Source organism: Lygodium microphyllum, chromosome 23 (genome assembly GCF_053477565.2).
Source record: "Lygodium microphyllum isolate KBCC chromosome 23, Lygodium_microphyllum_v1.1.10, whole genome shotgun sequence".
Taxonomy (NCBI): domain Eukaryota; kingdom Viridiplantae; phylum Streptophyta; class Polypodiopsida; order Schizaeales; family Lygodiaceae; genus Lygodium; species Lygodium microphyllum.
Genome location: NC_141157.1, coordinates 28201106 through 28218007, shown reverse-complemented (window position 1 = coordinate 28218007; position 16902 = coordinate 28201106). Strand labels below are relative to the sequence as shown.

The 16902-nt window shown below is 38.8% G+C and overlaps 1 protein-coding gene across 1 annotated transcript; it reads left to right on the top strand.

The window, feature by feature from the left end:
• Positions 1–5505: 5505 nt before the first annotated feature.
• LOC148015991 (CBL-interacting protein kinase 32-like) lies at positions 5506–10170 on the top strand. The gene is made up of 14 exons (XM_087663576.1): positions 5506–5760; positions 6493–6555; positions 6641–6712; positions 6804–6911; positions 7045–7125; positions 7748–7801; positions 7896–8021; positions 8154–8243; positions 8347–8472; positions 8557–8676; positions 8759–8872; positions 9213–9269; positions 9363–9437; positions 9687–10170. The coding sequence occupies exons 1-14, from the start codon at positions 5506–5508 to the stop codon at positions 9750–9752; spliced, it is 1407 nt and encodes a 468-aa protein (XP_087519702.1). The 3' UTR covers positions 9753–10170.
• The last annotated feature ends 6732 nt before the right edge of the window (positions 10171–16902 follow it).

The following is a 16902-nucleotide window of genomic DNA, read 5'->3' as shown; positions in this document are numbered from 1 at the left end:
GCACTCTAAACTCATAAATGTCCATTAATTTAAATATGTATTTTTGCGAAATCATCCACTTGCATATTAAATTAACATGATGTCCGAAAAGGACAAGCGTCCTCGTCAACTTCTCGCACAAGGAATCCACATTGTGTATGAGCCCCGGCAAATAAATATAGTTTTATGGAATCCACCGCAAAACCTCACGAAATCCACCATGGAATAAAAACTCACGGAATCCACTGTGGTCTCACGGAATCCACCGTGGAATATGCCTCTTGGCATCATTCTAGGCGGAAACTATGTTAAAAATTTTGCAATTTGCTTTCCCAATAGTTTTAGACTCCTCAATATGCCTTTCTACAAGCTAGTTCAATTATCTAATGCTAAGACCGAGATGTATGTAAATGGCACCCTATCCAAACCAATTGCCCTTGCCTAAGGGCAATTGGTATGTTTGCTTCAAATTCTGGGAACATCTTACATTCACTTATTTCACCATTAGGTGTTTTACTAAATCAAACAAATATTTAGGATAATTAATTTGCATCCTCTCAAATAGGCTTCTTTCATTGAGGTCTTAAGATGACAACCCTTAATAAATTGTAAGTATACCTTACCATCATTTCTTCTTGGAACCAAATAATAAACTAAAATGATATAATCAATCTTTGTAACCATGGGTAATGTTCCTTGAAATATGAAAAGATGCTTGTTTTCCAATGCTTGTTAAGGTCTTAAGATGACAACCCTTAATATACCTTACCATCCTTTCTTCTTGGAACCAAAGGATAAAATATAATGATATAATTAATCTTTGTAACCATGGATAATATTACTTAAAACATGAGAATATGCTTTTTTTTCCAAAGCTTGTTATTTTAGTGATATATTAGTCTTCCTTACCATGGGGATCATTGTTTTAAATGAGAAGTTGCTTTTTCTATAAGCTTATTGTAACATTGAATATCATGTTTTGTGATTTTGAAGGTTCATAATGCATCTTTATATCATGATACCAAACTTAAATGATTAAAAAAACTATTTGCGTTATCACATGTTAATTAAGGAAGATCAAGTCAAATTGAAAAGACACAGGATATAGACAACATTTGAAGTTGCAAGTGAATAACTGTAATACAAAGTGGTAAACGGCTAGCAAACAACTTCAATCATAGTGTACTAGAGGCTTGGTACAATAGTCTATACCCTTATGATGCCATGGAGTAACTTGCTTAAAGGATGGGATTAGCACATTGGTGCCATATTCTATCTTCTTTGATAGTTAGAGTTTTTGTCACGCTTTCAGAGTAAAGGTGGCCCCTAAAAGGGTTCACTTTTGTGTTAAAATTTTTAGAATTGGTAGTCTTGTCACCTTTATTCTGACTTTGGAAGGCCCTATTAGTTTATGTAAAGAAATGTGAGTGAAAAAGCTCACAAATAAGTTGTACCACTCATGAACATTACATCAAATGATTGGTCTTCATGCTTTCATCAATGAAGCTTCACGTGTTGGCTCTCAATAATGCATTGAGAGTAAGGTGAAATTGAAAAGTAGTACTACCTAAATATTTAATGATATGGTACTTAGAGAATGTGGATGCCTAAAGTTGTGTCACTCCCTCTCTCACACATAAACACACACTTCAATATATACTCATTATTCACATTTGTGAAAATAATTTTAAAAAGCACACACGTGTGTGTGCACACACCCATCCATCCACCCACCTATTTAGGACTTGTTTGCACCACATTTTATTCGAACTAGGTACCGAGCTTGGTTTGGCACCCGAGGCCTGATGCAAACATGTGTGGGGTTGTAGACAAATAGCTTCAATTTGCTACATTAGCTTACAATTGTCTATAAGTTTTGTTAAAGTATGATTTATTTTTAAAAAAAGAAACAAAAAAGAATTTACTTGGGATGTTCCAAATTGCAATGTCTTATACAACAAACTAAGAACCATTAGTTACTGCAGTGCTAGCAGGCATACTTCCCCACGAACTACTCTAGGCAATGCCCTCTCTTGCTGCTCACCCTAGTTCCCAATAGGCAATCTAGTGCAAACCCCAAAGCATGGGGACTTGCATATTTGTGAGGGAGTTGCAAGCTTGGTAGTGAACTCAAGCCTAGTGGAGATGCGTTCTTAGTCATTTGTGGTTTATTTAACACACACATATACTTATAATGCAAGGCCTTTTATGACTATTTGGATTAGACATCCTTGAGAGGATAGCATGCCTTAAAGCTACTTAAATGTAGGATTGAAATCATGATCACCAGCTAGTCATCACAAACCTACCTTGCCATTTGAGTTAGCCCCTCATCAACTACACATATATGTGCATTTGTTTTTATGTGTGTATGTATATACTCCTATGTAATTTAAAATGATAATTTAACATGGATTAACTAAATGCTCGTTTATCAATTACTAGTTTCCTACATAAAAAAGCTTGATCTTTCTTAAGAGTGTAGATGGTACCTTTCAAAAGGTAAAAGTTCACAATGTAGATGGTACCTTTCAAAAGGTAAAAGTTCAGAATGTATATGGAATGAAGACAATAGGGTTAAAGTTTTGAAGTACATATTAATTCCAATATGCACATCTTACTCTCCTACCCATCACACAAGGAAGTTATTTAGTGTACAAAATATAAACTTGCATTGTTTCTTTGGAGATGTTTAAAATTTTGAAAAAGGAAATCGAGCCTATAATGTGACCAAAGCATGGGACTTTTGAAGTCCCACATGTTGGAATTAAAACTTAAGCAAGTACAATTGAAACCATGAGAGTGGTTTTAGTCAAGAGAGTTATATGGTCGATACCAAGCTCCTCTACAAACACAATTAGCACTCTATGTGTTCATGACTACATAATACAATGCACATAACTCTTTTAACATATACCATGGAAAACTTTGAAGCCAAATTTTAGTTGTGACTACTAGTGAGGCTTAAAGACCAAGCCTTGTGAAGCCTATATTAATAGAAGTTGTGTTTCGATGATGAGCACTCCAATGTTTCCCTACCTTTGGATGAAGCTCCTTGCTACAATATGCACTTCTTGAGACATGTCATCGTAATAAGTTTTCTAAATTCATGGAAATCATAGTTTATTGTATTATTTGTGGCACATTAGTAGTGGACACGCATTAATTCTTGTATGACCACGAAATTTAAACTTATGCATAGGATGTCACTTCAATGATGGGCAATCAAATATTTCAAACCAGCTAATGTATTTTGACACGTGTTATGTTATGTGAACACAAGGTATATAATAATCAATTTTTCTAGCTTTGCCCCTATAACATACTCTTTCACTTTTAGAGATTCCACAAATTCTAAGTTTAAGGTCAATCATTTCCTTGGAGGCTAGCTTTCCTTCGAACACACATGGCTTGAACAAGCATGTTTTTTAATAATTATGTTGATAGACTTTCATGATCGAGGCATCCTTTTGAAGATTTACCAACTCATATGGAGGTAGATAAATAAATATTTTTAAGGCTTGAAGTCTTTGACTTGTTGAGTTGAGCATTGGCACGTTGCTATGAAAGCGTATCATGAAAAGACAGCTTAAAAGTGGCTAGTTCCATAGAAGACAAGAAATAAAGTTGTGGAAGGAGATGTTTATGCAATCATAGTTCATTAAAGCTATTCATTGAAAGTCACATATCCTGTTATGCCTTATTTATATGGTGTTCTATGCTACTTGATTGTAGAAAGGATCATGTCAAGTTTCAAATAGGAACCTCTTTTTGTCTTCTGCTTTGTTTCTTAGGCCTTAGCTCAACTCCCTGTCAGTCACATAGCTTGTCAACTCAATGGTGCACTAGTAGGACCTTTGTTTTGTTCTTTTTTGTTCCCCTACTCTTAGGCCCATCTTACCTACCCATCAACAGATGGATTATGGAAGTCATAGAGCTTGTAAGCTCCATGGTGCACCAGTAGGGCCTTCTTTTTGTTGATTCTTGTACGCCTTTTTAGAAATAAGCATTTGGGATTTTGATAGTCAAGTTGGTTGTGTTTGGAGTAACGTTCATGGAAAACATTATTGCGACTTTTTCAACCTTGATGATTTGCAAGTTGTTTCTTAGACTTTGCGTGCTTTTGTGCTAGGCGAAGGATCACCACTTGTAAGGTGGGCACAGAACTTGAATTATGTATACACTAAATGCCCATGATAAGAGTTTTTATTTCTAACGGTGGATCATGTGGTTGCCTTGTGACATATTACAACCACCTTCAATCCATTGCTCACATAACCTAACTTGTGTGTGTATTTCCCATCAAAATTTCAACAATTAGTTTAGAAATCATGGCAAGTAGTTCAAACTTGTATATTGTCCCCATTGTTTCTAGTTTGGACAAACTTTTTTATGTTTCCCCCGCTGTCTAGTTCGGACAAACTTTTTTATGTTCCCCATTGTCTCACCGGATGACCCACTAAACTTGAGGGCTAGTGCCTAGAGAGAGAGATTTTAATGCACTTGATGGTTTGTTTGTTGCTTCTATAAACCCAACCTTCCTTGCATTTTGAAATTAAGAAACTCTCTTGAAAATGCCAAAGCTTTGATTCTAGTTATTATTATTGTTATTAGTATTCTTATTTTTTCAATAAAACTTGTGTGGATGAATTAACACCACAAATTAGATTTTTGAAAAAAGCACTAAAAGGATCATGTTGTGACATAAGACTTCTAAAAAAGAAATGGAAAAAGAGGAGTGTAAACTTGGTGTGAAAGCTTTGATCTAATGAATGCTATCATTGTGATTCATAATTTGGTTGATTTTATGCACAAGTCCTCGGTTTCGACAAGCAATGATTTGTGCCGTTGGGGGAAGCAGAACCCACTGCCCAGGGTTTGAATTCACACACCCACAATGCTCAACGCACAACGCAAACCATTATGCGACGGCTCCATTGGCATGAGTCGATTTTTAAACGAGTAAGTTTTATTTTTTCAAATTTTGGTGAATGAATAATGTTCTTAATTAGGACTAATATATAAATTATATAGACACACACACATATATGTCTCTATATATATAGAGCTTGAAGCATGTAACAACATTAAGGACAGCAGAAATTGAGGGGCGACACTTTCTTGTGGCAGCAGAAAAGCCGAGCTGTCAACTGTGGTGTGTTAGGACACAAATTACAATGCGCCAGGCTCCAGCCATGAATATTTTAATAATAATAATAATAATTATTGCCAATTACCAATTATAAACCACCCCGCAAAAAAAAGAAAAAGAAGAGCTAACTAAAGCGCACACTCTCTCTCTGTCTCTCTCTCCCTCTCTCTGTGTTTGTCTACAGTCCTGTCTGTGTATCTCTATCTGTCTGAGAGAGAGAGAGAGAGAGAGAGAGAGAGAGAGAGCTTTCTTACAGGCCCAGACTCCAGATAGAAGGCGGGATCAATCACGAGGCACCCATTGGACCTCTGCCTTCGAGCTCCCTTATACGCTGATCAAACGGCCCTGTCCTGCATTGATCACACCAGGAAGCAATGCAGCTTTCTTCTGCCCCTGCTTCTTCTAATTCCTCTTCCTCTTCCTCTTCCGCCTCCTCCCCCTCCTCTTCTTCGTTTGCTGCCATTGCCACACCCCGATCTTGCATCGGCCGCTACGAGCTGGGACGCACCCTCGGCGTTGGCACGTTCGCCAAGGTGAAGTTCGCCTGCGATTCCCAAACTGGACAGCATGTGGCCATCAAAATCCTTGACAAAGAGAAGATCCTCAAAGACAAGAAGATGGTTCAGCAGGTTCCCCCCTCCCCCAAAATCGTTTTCTTTGCTAATCGAATGCTAATTGGGAATTAATTGTGCGCTTTGTTTCTCAGTAGTTTTCTTTTCTCCAATACTGAGAAACAGTGTGCCAATGCTCTACTGCTTCTTCTCCCCATTAATTCGACATGTATGTGCACTCCATGAGTATACATGAGGCAATTACGTAATAATGATTCTCCTCTACTCTCTGTAGAAAATGTTGAGCTCAAGAGTATTAATTAAGCCCATGGATCAGTTTAAATAATAAGAGCTCAATTTCTATGGCAAAAGTAGAAACAGAATGACCAATGTACTAATATCTATATAGAATGAGCTGAATTTGTCTAATTATCGATGTACATATATAGAAGTTATATGGATTTTGCTTCCAAATTATCTCCAAAACACAGGTATACTGGCGATTTTTTACCCTAACATGACTTAAAAAGTAACCCAAGGATTGTTGAGACCCCTCTAATATAGCCATTGGGCTATAAATAGCCCCTAATTTTTCCCTGCTATGGAGGCTAGTACATGTGGATCGGAGAAAGGACTCAAGTTCAAAGATTCTTGCTTCCAAAGATATTTCAGTTTCAGGTCCTTTGCGAGAAAATATAGCTCCACGATGTGTTGGCTCTTTAAATTATATTACGACAATCTGTTCTGATATAACAAATGAAAAGGTTTTCAAAAATTACGATTGAAATAATAAGAGACAACTGTTGACAGATCAAAAGGGAAATTTCTACGATGAAACTCGTGAAACATCCAAATGTTGTCCAGTTATATGAGGTATGATTGAATTCTTTGCATATGCTTTTAATTCAGCTCTCTCATGATTGTTGCACAAAAGCGTAACAACCCACTTTGTTTCAAGGTCTTAGCAAGCAAAACCAAGATCTATTTTGTGCTTGAACTCGTCACAGGAGGGGAGCTCTTCAACAAAATAGTGAGTGTTGCTGCCTTGATTAGATGTCTGGAATCATATTGGTTTATCTGTTTATGCAATTAAAGAGAATGAACTGTATCTTTGAAACTAGAAATGCAAAGGAAAGCTTTCAGAAGATGAAGCAAGGAAATATTTTCAACAACTTATCAATGCTGTGGACTATTGCCACAGCAGGGGAGTTTACCACAGAGATCTGAAGGTGTGTGAGATGGAGTATTCTTTTAAGGGAAGACACTAGTAGGAAAGTATTTTTAGGCAGTGTGTGATAGGATCTCAGCAAAATTTGGTCATGGATCAGATATCTAAAGAGTGCCTGAAATGACTTGCTGCAGCCTGAAAACTTGCTGCTTGATGCCAATGGGAACCTGAAGATCACGGATTTTGGTTTGAGTGCATTGCCAGAACAATGCAGGGTAAGACATGAGCACTGCAAACATAGGCTTGTTTCTTCATAAACATAGGAGACATGCACACAATGAATTATAACAGGTCATCAATGAACTCACTACTCACACTCGTAACCTTGATATTTTATCTTTTGGGGAAAGGCGGTACGAAAAGAATTTGTTAACTGTATCACTCGGAGAAGAGAAGGTAATATGCTCAGTACTAGAGCATATTACTCAACTGAACCTCTCCAGATTCGCCAAGCATAACCCTACTCTTGTTAGACATCTGTTCTGAAAATATTGGATGATTTACCAAGCTGTTGCAGGAAGTAACTGCCTGATCACTAGGGCCCTGCTTGCAAGAGAAAGATAGGCAGCATCAATCTACAAGGTTTCATACATTCATGTCAGGGACCAGATTTCTGGTCCTCAATACAACGTTATATCAACAAGGGCTTTGAGTAGTAGACCCACATCGCATGTAAAAGACTGTAGAAGCGAGGCTAAACAGTTACCTGGTATCTATCAACATGTGAAGGAATGATCCATATTCATTGCTTTTAAATGTTGAGAAATGAACATATGAGGGTCTTCTTTACTTGTTTGACTGTTGGACCAGCTCAAATCTTCTTCTCTGCCCTTGCAGAATGATGGACTTCTGCACACTGCCTGTGGGACACCAAACTATGTAGCCCCAGAGGTAGTTTTGAGCATTCATCTTCTATTGAGAAGTTACCTAGAGCTAAAAGCAGAGTTTACTTGATACTTATGCTACAATAACATTTGTCATGTAGATCATCTGTGATAGAGGTTATGATGGAGCCAAAGCAGATCTCTGGTCTTGTGGTGTTGTTCTGTTTGTTCTTATGGCAGGATACTTGCCATTTGAGGACAAAAATATCTTCCAGTTATACAAGAAGGTGCTCTACCCTTTCCAGTAAATCACGTGAATTTCCAATCTCAGATTCAGAAGAGCTATTCTGCATGTTATTCAGCCTGTGGTGCTGTATCCTTCAGCTCAATTTTTGGTCATGGTTTTTGTCACACCACAGATCCGAAAGGGTGAGTGTGTGTACCCTAAATGGTTTTCATCTCGAGCACGAAATCTTATAACCAGAATCCTGACTCCAAGTACTAGACAGGTATCCTTTTGAATTAACTAAGTCTGTATGGACACTATTGTATGTATTTCATACTGGCGTGCTTGCAAGCATATTGACTGATAAATTTGTTGATACCTTACAGCGCATCTCCTTTTCAGAAGTTCTTGAAGATCCATGGTTCAAAGAAGGCTATGATCCTGCGGAGTTTGAGGCCAATCATGAGATTAACCTGGATGATATTCATGCAGTTTTTGGTAGAGATGATCACGTAAGTACACCACTGACTTTGGATGTAAAAATTTTGTACAGGAAGGCAAGTTGTCTCATTAGTGTTTTCCTGGCATTGATGCAGGATCAGTTTGTGACAGAGAAAGTAGAACCTAAAAAGTCCAAACCTACCTTACTTAATGCCTTTGACTTGATATCTTTATCTAGGGGTCTCAATCTTTCTGGGTTGTTTGAGATGAAACAGGTACTCATCTTTTCTGCATTCAAGTTACCTTTTGCGACAATTATTGTGAGTAAACAACTGAAGTAATCATAATGTGCTTTAGGAGATTAAGCGGGAAACACGCTTCACATCAAAGTGCCCAGCCAGTGAAATCATATCAAAAATGGAAGAAACAGCTATACCCCTTGGATTTGATGTTCAAAAGCGTGATTACAAGGTGTGGCTTGAAGTGTTAGCAATCAATTCTGTTATCTTCTTTTTATTTCCCCCTTGGGGCCTAACGTATTGGGTTAGGATACCTGCATTGCTATTGCTGTTGCCTGGCATGCAGAAGCCACATAATTAATGCCTATATCGCACTCATATTATTCAAAATCCTTTGCCACATACTCCAGATGATATTCAATTAGCAGTAGAAAAGGACAGCTTAACTGTCTCTGCTCCCGACCAATGTGTGCTACACAAACTTGTACATTTGTTGAGGGAGGGAGGGAGAGACATTTTCATATGTAAGGAGATATGTAATATTTAAAAGCTCTATTGTTACATGGCTATAGATGAAGCTACGAGGAGCAGAAACTGGAAGAAAAGGCCATTTGTCAATAGCAACTGAGGTATTGCTCATGGAAACATGGGCTTATGTTTCATCATTTGGAATTGCTTAAGTTCAGGATATGTGCTGAGGATTGGTTTCCATTTTTCAAAAGGTATTTGAGCTGGCTCCCACACTTTTTGTTGTGGAGGTACGAAAAGCAGGTGGTGACACATTAGAATACCACAAGGTACTTGTTTAATCACTTCGGGTAGTGCCAACTAAGGATTGACTTGAATTTCTTGAAGTCTTGCAAGTAAAGTCAGCCTCATGTGGCATATTCTTAAACTTTCACTCCTTTTTAATCCAGCCTCACTTTACTTGCTAGACTTCCTAAGAGTCTAGTCAAGTCACAGCTTGGCACTGCATTTTTTCATGATACTTAGATTATGGTAGCCTAATTATCAATCTAATTTGCCACTCATTTGGTGGCTTGCAGTTTTTTCAGAACTTTTCTATTGGCTTGAAGGACATAGTTTGGAAGACAGAAGTTGACATGTCATGATGCCAGTTTTAATGTCACAATGACAAGCAGCACCTTTGGTTGTGAAGTGGAAGACTCCAGCCAAAGTATTACCTTTTCCCATCCTTCGTTTGGAAGACAGAAGTTGACATGTCATGATGCCAGTTTTATTGTCACAATGACAAGTGGCACTCTTGGTTGTGAAGTGGAAGGCTCCAGCCAAAGCATTGCCTTTTCCCATCCTTTAAGGAAGGGTGTAATATTAATCTTGTTGATGAAAGCCATCTGTAATTAACTGGCTAATCATCATACGGTAATTTCACTATATGTACCCTCGACAAAGTCGGGTAACGAATACAAAACGATATTGAAGTAGGAGGCCCAATAATGGCACATTTACTGATTTTTTATTTTTATTTTTTGAAAATTCTGCATCTTGTAAAATTTCAAGATTTGATGACATGAGTAGGTGTGTGGCATCAAGCGTTTCTCCGTTTCCAAGCAGAAATTCAATTAATGACACCTCAGCTGAGCTAGTAAGGTGAAAAGTATATCATCAAACACAAGAAAGGAAAGCATTCCTTGGCTGCCCAAGGGGAGATGTCTTGTACAATGTACCATATTGGCTGCTAGCTCCCATCCTTGGCTATCCACTTTAACTTGGAACATTGGGTGTCAAAATATACTCACCTCCTTTTTTTGAATGTAAAAAGGGGAAACACATCTCCTACATCTTATAGCCACATCAAGGAAGGACCTCTATCAACGAGTCAGGCTATGGTCACTATCATCTACCTATTGGTGTCATCTCCTTTTTGGTAATCTCACAAAAAATGACATTGTCTCTCGTCTGTGGCTCCAATCAAGGTCCTAACCATGTTTCGATTGCGAAGATCCCTTTTCTGGAACTAAGGGAAGATAATGTCACACCTAAAAGGCCCTCAACTATGAGCTGTTTTACCTGTCCAATGTGAGATCTGGAGAAGGCTCAACAAGAAATGGTGCACTGCATGGTCACTTACAAAACCTGAATGGGTACCATTACTCTTAAGGGCCTGAAGAAAGGTCTATCCAAACATGAGCCACACCACTTTGAAGTTTGGGTTGCAACCCAATAAAAGCGCTTTCATATTGGTTGGAATCATAAATCTAGAAGCATTTGGGACCTGTACCAGTTGATGAGAGCCATATCACATTGAAGTTTGTGGTGCAAGCCAACTAAAGTGCCTTCATAACGGTTGGAGTCGTAAACCTAGAAGCATGACATTGGTACCAGATGATGAGGGCACTGACAAAAAGCCCCATGGTTGAAACACATTGCCCTCATCTATACTAAGGTAAATTCAGTGAAAAGGAGGGAATGTGCTAGGGGATACCCATATTGATTATTGAAATGCTAATTTTCTATTCTGTATTTCGTAAACAAGAGGACCTAGCTACGCGTCGAGTGTAAGGTTGTTACCTCTCTATGATCCACCGCTCCTAGGAAGCCTCTTGAGCATGGTGCTTCAGTCCACTCTGTCAGAAGCCTTCTTGCTAGTGGGGAAGTGAAACAATGAGGCTGGCTCTTCTTTTGCAGGGCATCTCAAAGAGTTAAGCCGTCATCCTTGATGCTCTGTTTCCTGAATAAAACGGTCTCGTGGCATGGATATTGTGTATACTGTCATGGGTGAGAGCCTCATGCTGAGCGTTTTGGCCAGGATCTTCTAATAAGGTCATCGATCTCCCCCATCCGAGTCAACTCCGTCCTGTCTGCCTGCCTCTTGGTGATGAACCAGCCCTATAGAGTCTGTCGAGTCCATGCCCATGATTTCTTGGATAGCAAGCCCTTATTGATGGCTAGAAGGGCTTGTCCAACAGTTCACTCCATCCTGCTGCAGGCAATCGCGAGCGTCGATGGCCTTCATAATGTTCTAGCCGCCCGTACCCTTATTTCGCCATTTTTATATGCCTTTACGTCGATGAGGAGAGCCCGATATTTCACAGTTGGGAATCGAACTCCCGCACCCATGCGCACGGCTAACTAGCCTGTACTCTTGTTGGTGTCTCGTACTGCCCAAAAAGAAACAAAGGTATTTTGGCAAACCCCTCCTCCCATCCCACATCTCGAGCCATCTAACACACATGTACGTGTATGTGCTTGTGTATCCAAACTCCATAACTCACACAAGCTGGTGTGCTTGGCATTGTCAAGTGTGCTCGCTTTCGTGCTTTGCACGGTTGGCATCATTGCAAAGCTTGCGAGGATGAACAAAGGGAAGTAACCACATGGTCATGTGGCCATTTTTAAATCACCAACCACCTTATCACTGAAAATTAAAGACCAAGAATTATTTATAGTTATCATAGATTATCTTTGCCATCCCAATATTTAGCATGAGGTAGGACTAGTGTGAACATGCTACTGAGTGGTGGTGGGAGGGGAGCTAATGAATACGTGTGTTTTGAGGCTTGAGACTCAAGAATGTGGATCATTGATTGATTGGGCTTATTATGGTAAAATGGTCGAGGAAAGGAAGAAAAAACTATTTTCTAAAGAGTGGATAGGGTTTTGAAATGGGGAGAAGAAACTTGAGGTTAAGCAAAGGGAGGTAACTATACTTTTGCATTGCTACTTCCCTTTGTAAAAGAGAGAGAGAGAGAGAGAGAGAGATTATAAATGTGTGTGTGTCCACACTTACATGTATCTCTTCACACTTATAAGTGTTAGGGTGTCTATTAAACATATTGCAAATGTTGTAAGCTCAAGCTTAAGTGCACGCGCACACACACATATATTTCAAACCAAAGGAACACCCTTATATTACAATTAGAGTTAAGGTTGTGAAGAGAAAGCAAGAATGTATTAAACCAAAATTACTTAAACAAAAATGCAAATGTCTTAGAAGTTTAAACGCATCTAGAAGAATAGCCATGTTAAGAGCTATTGTCATGCCACATGAGAAAGCTCCAAAGTTGGCATTCTCATTTTGCTCATGAATAATGTTAAAGGAATATATAGCATGAAAACCATTCACATCTAGTTTAAGACGTGACATACACTTTAAGAATTTGGATTTCAATTTAAAGTCCTCTAAAGTTCAATTCTTTAAAGAAGTTTAGAGACTATGATAGTTCATTGATTAAGCATGTACACAATGCATGCATGCATGAGAGGAATCCTCCTAGCTATGATCTCCACCATTTTTTCACTTCCTATCGCCGTAGAGATCACCAAACATTAAACAAAGAGATTTGATTTCAGTATTTCTCTCTCCTTTCTCTTGTGGACTTCTCTTATAGATCAATGTAAAAGAGAGGGAGATGGGTGCTGAGAGATAGATGTTTTTAGTCAAATGAAGATGCGGGAGTGGAAAGAGATGTTAATCAGAGTTGGATAGATTGTCACTAGCTGTGAAAGAGTGTCAACGGGTCTCCAACATTGAAAAAAGCGCGTCATAATGGAGTGATTTTATGAGAAAAAGATAGATTTTGCCATTTTATGATGAATTCTTATTTGAAATGGTTAGTAATGCTTGGATTTTATTGACAATCCTTTGTTAATCAGTTATGTTGAAAGAATCACGAAAAAATTGGTCATATAATAATTTTATGTAAAACATACAAAACTCGAGACTAGGCGATTTAAAAGAAAAATATGCGGTTTTGGGTTTTTGGTATGCATTTGCCATTTCTATGGAATGAAACATAGTAAGAAAATAATTTTCTATAAGAGTACTCAGTGCACATCTAAAAATCAGTAATTATCTAAATTTTTCTATAAATAAATATGAAAAAAGAAAAAAAAACCTAGGTTTTTTGAGTCATACAAATAAGAAAAAAAAAGATTAACATGTCTGGACATATGATGGAGCTGAAGCATGAGGTTTAGTCTCAGTTCAGTCCCATTTCTTTGTTAGAGTGAGTTTTTATCACTTTCAATAAAGAAAAATAGATAAAAAACCACACCTTATACCTATCAATGCAAGCAAAACTTTAAACGATAGGGAGTAGGGGATGGTTAAAGTGCATTAAATGTTGATGTTTCATGGTGCATATCATTTAGGGTTCGTGATTATTTAAAATAAAAAAAGAGCTAGTAGCAGAAGGAAGCGTGCTAGCCCAAGCAATGAATCATTCACGTAGAAAAGAAAATCATGAAAAGAATTGTCTTCACAATTTCACGTTGCTGATTTTCAATGAAGATTTGTTTGAGCACGATGGTTATATTCACACTTGCATTGATGCACCATATGGTATCATATCCTGGATGCATAGCACTTGTTTGTATGAGTGATGACCTAATGCTGAGAGTGTGAGGTATCCCAAATCGCATGGTTAGATATTTGGTTCCTTGGGGTTTATTTGGTAAGGCTTATCTATCATCTCTTGGATCGTTTAATTTAAAGAGTGAACTTTGTTTCGAATGTGTTTTATATTCACAACACATTTTGGGGCCAATCCTCCCTAAGGTGTAGAAGAGCCATAGTGGAACCGCGATGATCAACCAAGGGGTGCTCTATGTGTGTGTGCTATGTGGTATTTAACACCGGCATGTTTAGGGACTCCCTTTGAGGACTGGGGAAAGAAGCATTAGTTGGACTTCAAAAAATGTACAAATACAAAGTCTTAGTAGGCGCTCTTGACCGTGAGGCCGTGTGGGGTGATTTTAGGTGAGTAGTAGAGGCCTAGTTAGTGCCTTAGAGCCAGTGTCGGGCCTGTTTTACATCCCGACAGGTGGTGCGTTTATCGAGAGCCGTTAATAAGTGGTGGTTTTCAAATCTTGGCTATAAGGGGCCCACTATTTTTCTTAGTTTCTAATTGGGAGCCACCTTGTGGTGGATATTAAATTTAGGCTAGTTATCAGCATGATGATTAATCCAAGGAATCCCCATAACCCGAAAGATACTTTGTCCATCCTAAATGGTTTACTGGGATCTTTAGTTAGTCATATGGCCTCATGTGGCCGACTATTTTATCCTTTGCCTTAAAAGTGACACCATGCTCGAGTTTGAGCCACTATGGGGAAGTACTCATGGAGCGACTTTTGAGATCAATAGACCATGGGAGTTAGAGAAAACATTAGAAAGAAAAAGTGAGACCAAGGAGGCACAGTTATCCATTGATGATGATGAATTTTTAGATGAAAATATTGTGATAACAATGGTTAATATACATCACTCCGATCCAAGAATACATTCGATACTAGTGCCTGACAAACTTGGGTACCATAGTGCAATTGCTAAGATCCATAAAACATTGGATGATGTCTATGTATGTGGGAAACCATTGTTGGCAAGGAAGGTTCTATTGGGACCTCTCTTAGGTTCTAGCAAAGTGGTGGGAGATGAGAATAGCCTTGCTAAAGTACCACTAGCCCCAATGGTGGGGTAGATTCCCTATTGCGTTGTGTTGGACTCCCTAAACCACTTTGTGAGTTGGCAAAAAGGAAAGCCTAGGGAGCTAGTGACTCTTCTACACTGATAAAGGTGGAAACGGAAGAGATTAGGGGCCTTGGGATGCTAGAACTAGGTCAAGATGAATATGAATATTTTGAGGACCCAGTGTTGATCTCAAAGAAGAGGACTAAATGCCCTTATCACTATAGGGATCTCCCAGTGTTTCATGGGCTATTGAATGAAGATCCAATGCTACACTTGAAATAATATGGCCTAACTTTCCTTGCAAGTGGGTTTAATGATCTACATCGGATGCTTATGTTCTCGAGTACCCTAAAGCGAGAGACCAGGAAATGGTATTGGAGCTTTCCAAGAGAGATAATCAAATCCTTCAAGGAATTATGTGAAATGTTTTTAGATGAATGTGAAAAGAAGGTTCCTATAACTCATGTATTGGGACAACTTATACAGAGTCGGCAAGAGTAATATACCTCCATCAAAGAGTACACGAGAGCCTCTGATGACATTTTGAAGCTTTGGCCAAGGAAAGTTAGTCAATTACCAGAAGATGTGCTTGGTGAACTCTTTGTCACCTGCTTGGAAATAAACACGTAGTTCCAAGTTAGGATAAGAAACCCTAAGTTATTGAAGGAGGTAAAGGTTCAAGCAAATGATTATGAGATATATATTTAGAGGCATTGGGAGAACTATTTGTGTTTTTCCCGCATCCTTGAAATCCATAAGGATTGGCAACATTTACTGAATGCTAGTTCTGTTTGTGGTGCAAATGACAGCTATACTAGGGAGAATCCTGGCATTAACTATAAAGACCTTAAGGCCCAAGAACCCTGGCCTCCTATGCAGCCAATCCCATGTTCCAAAGCCATGAGCTAGATGCAAATGGGTGTAGACCTAATAGGGGAAGCAGAGTGGTTAAGCAACACATTAGCGGCAGCCTAAGTTTGGAACAAAATCATGTTAATGAGATAACGACCCAAAACATAGTTGATATATACTACTGTGTGGAGGCTATGTCAATTATTGAGATCCAAGGTGATAGGAAACCTAGGGTTTGCAATGGTGAAGACCCAGCTAGAGTTGAATCTAGTAAAAGGATCCGATTTAGAGAAAGTAATAGACAGCAAGTGACCCGAGATAGATCAATCATCATGAAAGAATATAAACGTAGAGGGAGTGGTGGCAGCCAATTGAGCCATGCAAATATTAAAAGGAGATGGGTTTGGAGGCCCAAAATCTCCAAGGGTGTGGCTGGTGTGCTAGACGAGAGGCCAAGAATTCCATATGGATAGAGTGCGTGCGAAAGCGAGCTTTTTGAGCAAGCTTTTCTGGGCAACCCCCATTTATTATTTCACATAGTTCACTTATTCCACCCCTTGATTTTTTTGACCTCCACCACCACTACCACAACAACTTCCACCACCACCACCACCATTGCCGCCACCACCACCATGGCTACCTCCACTACCACTACCACCATTTTTGCCACTGCCAATAATGTTGCCACCTCCACCACCACTACCATTATTTCCACCACCTCTACAATTGCCACCACTATCTTCACTCACTCACTCTCTCTCTCTCTCTCAGTTTCTTCCTCTATGTGTATATTCTTTTTTTCTCTTTCTAGCACACTCAATCAAATAGCACTCCATCTCATGTAAGCGATTTCTCTCTCTCTAAAATGTAATGTGGATTCATTCATGCGATCACCTCGGAAGAATGGAATACCACGGCTTACACCTCTCTCTCTCTCTCCCTCTGTCTCTCTCTCATGAATTACTCCATGTTTTTAC

Bases quoted from the DNA above. Each gene is read 5' to 3' on its own strand.
- LOC148015991 (XM_087663576.1), top strand. From the start codon at position 5,506: ATGCAGCTTTCTTCTGCCCCTGCTTCTTCTAATTCCTCTTCCTCTTCC. The intron at 8,677-8,758 runs GTACTCATCTTT...AATGTGCTTTAG, and splicing joins GGTTGTTTGAGATGAAACAG to GAGATTAAGCGGGAAACACG. The intron at 8,873-9,212 runs GTGTGGCTTGAA...ACATGGCTATAG, and splicing joins TTCAAAAGCGTGATTACAAG to ATGAAGCTACGAGGAGCAGA.